The sequence below is a fragment of the Passer montanus genome, unplaced genomic scaffold, assembly GCF_014805655.1.
Source record: "Passer montanus isolate IOZ18808 unplaced genomic scaffold, ASM1480565v1 scaffold1, whole genome shotgun sequence".
Lineage (NCBI taxonomy): Eukaryota > Metazoa > Chordata > Aves > Passeriformes > Passeridae > Passer > Passer montanus.
Window position 1 is genome coordinate 13,481,359 of NW_024356504.1, and position 7,634 is coordinate 13,488,992.

The 7,634-nt window shown below is 61.8% G+C and overlaps 1 protein-coding gene across 4 annotated transcripts; it reads right to left on the reverse strand.

Annotated features, from left to right (window-relative positions):
* Nucleotides 1-53: 53 nt before the first annotated feature.
* RUFY4 (RUN and FYVE domain containing 4) lies at nt 54-7,178 on the reverse strand. Of its 4 annotated transcripts, XM_039698394.1 has the most exons (12): nt 7,146-7,178; nt 6,276-6,380; nt 5,250-5,311; nt 4,306-4,412; nt 3,840-3,965; nt 3,463-3,569; nt 3,175-3,318; nt 1,592-2,672; nt 1,410-1,516; nt 632-778; nt 391-522; nt 54-312 (listed from the first exon to the last, which is right to left on the reverse strand). In XM_039698394.1, exons 3-12 carry the CDS (start codon nt 5,293-5,295, stop codon nt 210-212), a joined length of 2,100 nt encoding a protein of 699 aa, XP_039554328.1. In that variant the 5' UTR covers nt 5,296-5,311; nt 6,276-6,380; nt 7,146-7,178; the 3' UTR covers nt 54-209. The 4 variants fall into 4 exon arrangements, with proteins under 4 accessions (XP_039554328.1, XP_039554319.1, XP_039554310.1 ...); XM_039698385.1 differs by having other exon boundaries at nt 54-522; nt 3,840-3,953; XM_039698376.1 differs by having other exon boundaries at nt 54-522.
* Between the last annotated feature and the right edge of the window lie 456 nt (nt 7,179-7,634).

Sequence of the window (7,634 nt, forward strand, 5' to 3'; positions counted from 1 at the left end):
CTGATGGACGACACAGAAGACACAGGGTAGCAGAAATGAGTAGTTTTCCTCTTTGTGGACCAGCCGCAAGAAAGACACATGTCAAACCCAAAATGCCGGGCAGCAGGACCTGCATGCAGGCCCTGGACACCTGGGTACCCCGTAAGTCCAAGAGGAGGCAGCCAGGGCAGGAGGTGTCCCAGACATGGTGCCAGGGCTGCTGTCCCCCCTCATGTGGCCTGCGGGTGCCTTTGCTGGTAGCAAATCAGGCAGCAGCGGCCGTGCTTGCCCATGTCCACGGAGCAGGAGTGGCACACCTTGCCCTGGCACAGCCTGCTGGGAGAGCAGGAGGTGAGAGCTGAGCCGTCCCCGCCCTGTGCCAGGGGCAGCCCCGCTCCCCTCACAGCCCACCTGCAGCTGTACCGCCGGGAGAGGAGGCGGAAATCCTTGCGGCAGCGGGCACACAGCCCCGGGTCGCGGGGCACCGCGCTGGGCATCGGAGTGTCAATGCCCTCTGTCTTCTGCCACAGGGCATCCTTCTCCCTGCGGGAGGGGAGAGGTCAGCGCTGGCTTTGCCTGGGCTCTGGTGCCCTCCTCTGGGCAAAGGGGTTTGGGTGCCCTTGCCCTGGCGCGGAGTCGCCGGCGCTCTCACCGCAGCAGCTCCAGCAGCCGCCCCTTCATGTCGCGGATGAGCTCCTGCTGCCGTGCCTGCTCGGCGCCGCGCGTGGCCTCCCGCTCCAGCGCTTCCCGCTGCGCCCGCTGCAGCGCCGCTGCCCAGCGCTCTCCGTCCTGCCGGGCCCTGCCGCGGGGCAGCGGCGACACGGTCGCCCTGTCTCTCAGCTGGTCGTGTCCCATCCCTCCATGCATGCGGATGAACCTCCCGCCGCTGGTTCCTCCCTCCCTCCTTTCCTCCCTCCCTCCCTTTTCTCTGCTGTTGCCCATCCATCCCCAAGCTCTCTCCCCACCCTCACGGCCACTTTGCCATCTGCCACCCATCCGTTTTCCCACTGTCTATCCATCCTTCTCCACATCCATACCTCTGGCGTTGTGCCCACCCACGAATCTACTCATCCCAAATACTCATCCCTGTGTCTCTCCATACACCGTCCCATCTCCATCCATTCATCCTAAATTGATCCCTCCTTCCCTCCCTCTATCTACTAATGCCAAACCACTCCAGATCTCTGCCCACCTACCCTTCCACCCACCTATCAGTCCCAAACTGACCCCTCCCTCCAGTTCTCCCCTCTCAAATCCCTCCATCCATCCATCATCCATCATCTCCCTCCCTCCCTCGCCACTCCCCAGCTGCTGTTCGGCTGTGTCCAAGCAGGACATCTTTGGGGGCCCCAGGGGAAACCATGTGGCAGGTGGAGATAGGAGCTCCCACTCCGGGGTGATGGGTGTGGAAGAAGGGGTCCCTGCCCAACCTGCTGAGCTCCTCCTGCAGCCGTGCCATCTCCTGTCGCTGGGCCTGGAGCTGCTGCCGGCTCTGCCAGGTCTCCTCCTGTGCTGTGGCAGCCAGGCTGGCCAAGCGCTGGGGGAAAGTGGAGACTCAATCCTGGACCCAAACCCCCACCCCACCGCGGGATCCCCTCCGACTTGCCCATACCATGGCCATGCTGGTGACCGTGCTGGGCTCCCCTTCTGCCTGGGGGGCTCCTGGGGACTCCTGGGGACCACGGGCGAGCTCCAGTGCCTGCCGCAGCACCTCCTCCACGGCAGCCACCTCATCTGAGCTACCAGCATCCTTCACCATGTCCGTCCGTCCTGCCGCCGCCAGCGCTTCCTGGCATTCCCGCAGGCGCGAGGTCAGCGCCGCCGCCTCTGCCCGCGCCCTGGCCAGCTGGGCACCGCGCTCCTCTGCCACTCCTTGCCAGCCCCGTGCCTCCTCCTGTGCCCGCGCCAGCGCCCCCGGGTCCCCCGGCGCCACCGCTGCCCGCAGTGCCCGCTGCAGGAAGGTGTTGGTTTCCCGCAGAGCCTCCGCCTCCCGTGCCCACAGCTGTGCCCGCCGGGCGCTGCCCTCCTCCTGCCGCCGGTGCCGCAGCTCGGCCCGCGCCAGCCGCGCCGCCAGCGCCCGCGCCGCCGCCTCACGCTGAGCCAGCTCGGCCCGCAGCCGGGACACCAGAGCCGGCAGGGGTTCCTCTGTCCCACCCGGCTGCCTGGGCACCAGGGACGGGGACCCCAGCATGCACCGTGTGCCGGTGGACAGTGGGGACGTGCCAGGCTCTCCAGCCCCATCAGGCCGGGCTGCTTTGGCAGTGCCATGCGCATCCTTCAGTTCCTCTACATCCATGTCCTTCATCTCCTTCTCATCCTCCTCCAACTCTTCATGCTTCTCTTCCAAATCCTCCTCCACATCCACTTCCACATCTTCCACCTTCACATCCTCCACCTTCACCTCCTTTGTATCCCTACTGTCATCCTTCTCCACTTCCTCTTCATCCTCCTCTTCCACGTCCTTCTTCACCTCCCCATCCTCTACATCTTCCTCTCTATCTTCCATTTCCACGCTCCCTGCCTGCAGGGCAGCCAAAATGGGTGGGCAGGGATGGGCCAGTGCCCCATGGAGTGCCACAGTGGGATGGCCAGTGCCACCGGGCCATCCATGTGCCACAGTGCCGATCCTGTCCGTCTGCAGGGCTGTCCTTGCTGGGCTGCTCCTGGTCACCGCGCTGGGCCGTACCAGTGGCCTAGAGGGGACACAGGGCTCAGGACTACCAGGTCACCCCCAAGGTGAACAGGACATCACCACCCTCCATTTAGGCTCGCTGGGCACAGCAGCCTTTAGGAATTTGGGGGGCACAGGGCAGGGGATCAACGATGTTGGTGCCACCAGCCTGAGCACCCACAGAACATGTGGCACCCACATACATGTGCCCTGTGTGTCAGGTGTCACAGTGTCACGGTGCTGCAGCAGGGATACACCTGGCAGCAGATGGCTCTTTGTGTGTGTGTGTGTGTACACATGCATGTGGCAGGATTTCAGGCATGGTGTGCGTGCTGGTGCCAGTGACTGTGCCCTCCTGGGGCCACACGTGGAGAGCTGGCACATTTGGAGTGCTGTGTGGGGTCTAGGGCAGTGGGGCAATGCACACATGCTTCTCTGCAATGCTAAACCCCAGGTGCCTCTGATGCCCTTGACATCCCCAGTGCTGCCAATGCCCCTGGTGCCCCCAGTGTCCCCAAGCTCACTCAGAGAACATGGGCCAGGCGGTGTCCAGGTCACTCCTGTGCAGAGCCAGGTGGAAGGTGACGCAGTCCAGCTCATAGAGGCTGCCCAGGATCTCTGCTCGCCGTTCGGGGCTCAGGAAGGGGCTACGGGCGTAGTACCACTCGCTGCAACCACAAAACAAGCTCATGCATCCCTCTATGCCCTGGACAGGTACACATGCTCTGCTGACTGGGTGCTGCAGGGCACTGCCCACCCTGGCCATGTCCCCCAGCGCCACGAGCATCCCCTCACGGTGCCCCTGCTCTCACCAGAGGCTCTCGGGGTCGAGGAGGCAGAGCTGCAGGGACTCTGCCAGCTGCCGGTGCACCAGGCAGTACCGCAGGAAGGCTCGGCCCCTGCCCACAGGGGTCTTCAGCTGCGGGGAGAGGGGGTATCAATCCCTGTCACTCCAGTGTGCCCCTCCACACACCTCCCTCCCAGCCCATGCAGGGAAAGAGGGTCCCCAGGGCTAGGCTTGGGGTGCAGTGGGGATCCCAGAGGGCACAAAACTGTTTATAGCACCAGTGGGTGAATGCTTGGTGCCCAAGCGAGTGTGTGCCTGTGCAGAGGTGCATGTGCACCCACAAGCAAGCAAAAGCCCATGTGTGTGCACAAGTCCCTGGGTATCCCACCAGCCCATGCCCACCTTGTCCAGGGAGGTGACGAAGTGAATGCCTTCATGCTCCTGCCGGCACCGGGCTAGGCCCTGGCACAAGAAGTCCCAATAGTCCTTGCGCTGCCCAAAGAAGCTCCTCTTCTCCTTGAGGTCAAACTGGCAGAGATACAAACTTGGACTTTCTTTTTTGGGAGCATCCTCTGCTCCCCCCAGCCTCTCCCCTCTGAAGCTGGAATCCAGCTAGCTCCCCCAGCAAGGCTGGTCTGGGTGTCCCTCTCTTCACTGGCTCCATACCTCAGTTTGTCTTTTGCAGCACATGTAATTGCACACATGGACTAGGGAGAACCTGGTCCAGGTGGGTGGGGACCAGGGCCAGACAATGCTGGGTGGGGTTATTACAGCCCCTGAATGGTTAACCCATGGTCCCTTCTGCTCTCAGCTGTGCCTAAGGGGAAATGAGGCAGAGGGAGCAGCAGAGCTGGAGCAGCAGCAGTACCTGCAGGAGGAACTCCAGCTGGGCACAGAGGCTGTGCAGCTCCCGGCTCCCGTCTGTCACTGGCACGTTCTGCTCCTGGTAGCTGCATTTCAGCTCGGCCACGGTCTCTGTGGGATGGCAGGGCTGGGCTGGCATGGCACCCTCTGCCATCCTACCCCTCCTCCCTCAACTGCCTCACAACAGCTGGCCTTGGGGATTTCCCATGGTGGATGAAATAATGGAATCTAAGTTGGAAAAGACCCCCAAGATCAAGCCCAGTCATTAACCCAGCACTTCCAAATCCACCATTAAACCATGTAGCCAAATGCCACATCCACACGTCTTTTAAATACCTCCGTGGGTAGTGACTCCACTACTTCCCTGAGATCGGAAGAGCACACGTCTTTTAAATACCTCCGTGGGTAGTGACTCCACTACTTCCCTGAGATCGGAAGAGCACACGTCTTTTAAATACCTCCGTGGGGAGTGACTCCACTACTTCCCAATGCTTGATAAACATTTCCATGAAGAAATTTTTCCTAATATCCAGTCGAAACCTCTCCTGGAACAACTTGAGGCCATTTCCTCTTGTCCTAACCCTTGTAACTGGGGAGAAGAGACTGATTCCTTCCTGGCTACAACCTCATTTCAGATAGTTGTACAGAGTGATAAGATCCCCCACCGAGCCTCCTTTTCTTCAAGGAGAAAGAGGAACTTGGGATGAAGGAGGGGAGCAGGGGGAGCAAGGAGCACAGCCACCTCCTGGGCACTGCCGATTCCCAGGGGCTGGCAGTGAGGATGGGAGCAGGCAGCAGTGACAGGGCTGGCACAGAGATTCTCTGGAGCACCCTGGCAGTGACACCCCCCACTGCCCATGACTTGGATGCAAGAAGGGATCTGGCATGGCCAGGGTGAGGTGTGCCATGCAGGGAGCATGCTGGCAGGGGACTGGTTGGCACACTTACTCTGCAGGTCCTTGATGACACGGTTGAGCTCCCCTTCCCCTGCCATGGCTGCTCACAGGGATCTGCAGAGGCAGGGGCAGTGATGAGAGGTTCTAGGCTGGCACTCCCCTGGCACCCCCAAACTCTCTGTGCCAGAGAGAGTGTCTGCCCCCCCTGCTCTACCCCAGAGCTGCCTGCTGTCAAGGTGGGAGAGGGAAGGTTTAGGCACCCCTTACCCTGCCCATGTTCCCCCACTACAAAGGCCAGAACAGCTGGGGTGGACACAGGTGTCCCATCCTGCACCCTCTTAGTTGTCCACGGGCCCTGGCCCTGTATGTCCCCAGCCTCTGCTTCCATTCCTTGGGGACTTCCTGGGGCTGAGCCCACCACATCCCTATTGTGTCTCTGTCCTTATCCCTGTCCCTGTTCGCCAGGATTCAGGATGTGGGTTTGGTGCAGGGGAAGTGCTGCTTTTGCTTCTGCTCTCGCTTCCCTCAGTCACATCATGACCAATGCAGGGGCTTCTGGGTGGCTGAGCAAGGGGGCACCACCCCGGATTTGCAGCCCCCTAAGCTCATTTCCCTAGGCAGAACCCTCTGGCACAGCATGTTGCCTGCACGGCTGGCATGATGTTTGGGTGAGCTGTGGCCATGAGGTGGGGAGCAGCAGGGCACAGTGCAGCGAGTGATTTTGGGGTGGGTGGCAGCTTGGGGACAGGGTGAGGGAAATAGCCCGTGGAAGTGGCAGGTCTGTGACTTGTCACTGTGGCTGGAATCTGGTGGTGTGGGGCAGCACACGTGTGTTGGGGGTGGGGGGGTGTCCCAGCAGGGTGCACGTGCACTCACAGCAGTGGTGCACCAGTGTGCCCAAACGTGCCCAAGCGTGTGAGTGCCCTGTGCCCTCCACCATGGCACAGTGAGGGACAGGACGCAGGACCCGGGCTGCCTGCGCTCTCATTCCAGTGCTCTTGAGAGACCCCGGATGAGCTACCTGCATCTGCCCACCCTACCTGTACCTCGGTTTCCCCTGGGAAGAGAAGCCCCTTACCTGTGTCCAGGAGCTGTGGGCTGCCCCGAGGCTGCTGCTGAGTGCTGCGGGTGCTCTGGCATGTCCCTGTGCCCACGTTGTGCCTGCCTGCTTCTCCTTTTGTACCTTGGGCAGGAGGAAGTGTGGGAGGTCGGTGGGGCTGCAGAAGCCACAGCCTGCCCGTCCCACATCACATCAGGCACGGCAGCTTAGCCCCCAGCACCCAGCTCCCTGTTTTGGGGGCTGCCAGTTCTGGGGAAAGGGCCAGCAAGGCTGGTCCCCCTGTGCAGCTTTTGGGGGGGCAGAGGAAGGACAGTGTCAGACATGGGGGACCCTGATTGTCTCCAGTGAGAACGGAAATTCGGAATGTTCTGAAGAACCTGCCCGCAGTTTTTTGTGGAGGGGATCCAGGGCCCATCCTCTGCTAGAAGCAGCCAGCAGCAGACCCTGGAACAGAGGCCACCCCCATGCACAACAGCCCTTGGGCACAGAGACCCCGGCAGGAGCTGCAGCCCCCCAGCAAGGACCTCTACCCTCCCCAACCATCTGGCCTCCACATGGGGGCTATACCCAAAGCCAGTGTGTAAGCTCTTTCCAGAGCATTCTGGACAAGGCTCCCTCTTGTCAGGGAGCCCCCAACCCAGCAGTGCACCTCATTCACTGTGCCTGGACCCCTGTACTGTGCCAGCCCTGTCCTGTGGGCTCCTTCTCGACTGGGGGCTGAAATACCCCCGTGGGGGGAATGTCAAAGGTGATGCCAGCCCATCCCACCAGCCCAGGCAGGGGACCCACTGCCACCCCGCTCCCCACCACCATCTTGGTGGATGGCCACAGCGATGCCCGTGTCCTATCCCCTGCCATGCCCCTCCTTGTGGAGCACGCTGCCCCTACCTGTGTCACCTGGATGTCTTCGGGGGCACTGGTGTCCCCTCGGCCAGGCCTCGCTCGACACCAAAGTGAAAGTAGGAAGTGATGCTGAGTGGGAGCCTGGGCCTCCCAGCACCCCCCTGGCTCCCGGGTGGGTGTTGGCCTGTAGGTGCAGTGGGGAGCAGAGGGGAGCCCGAGGCAGTGACCCCAGCCTGCTCAGCCCCCCATTGCCCCATGCCACCCTGCAGTGTGTGCCACTGCGGGCATGGGGCACAGCACCCCGTACTGGATAGGGGTTGGGCAGGGTGCTGGGTGGCAGTGGAGCATCAGCATCATCATATGTGTGTGTGCATGCGTGTGCAGGCGCGCGTGTGATTGCACGTGTGTGCAGGCTGTGCGAGCACAGCTGTGCGGCTGCGTGTGTGGGTGCAAGCTGTACACGTGTGGCTGGCGTGGGTAGAGGCTGAGAGGGCACCGTGTGTGCCCTTCATTGCACCCACCCATGTTCCCCGT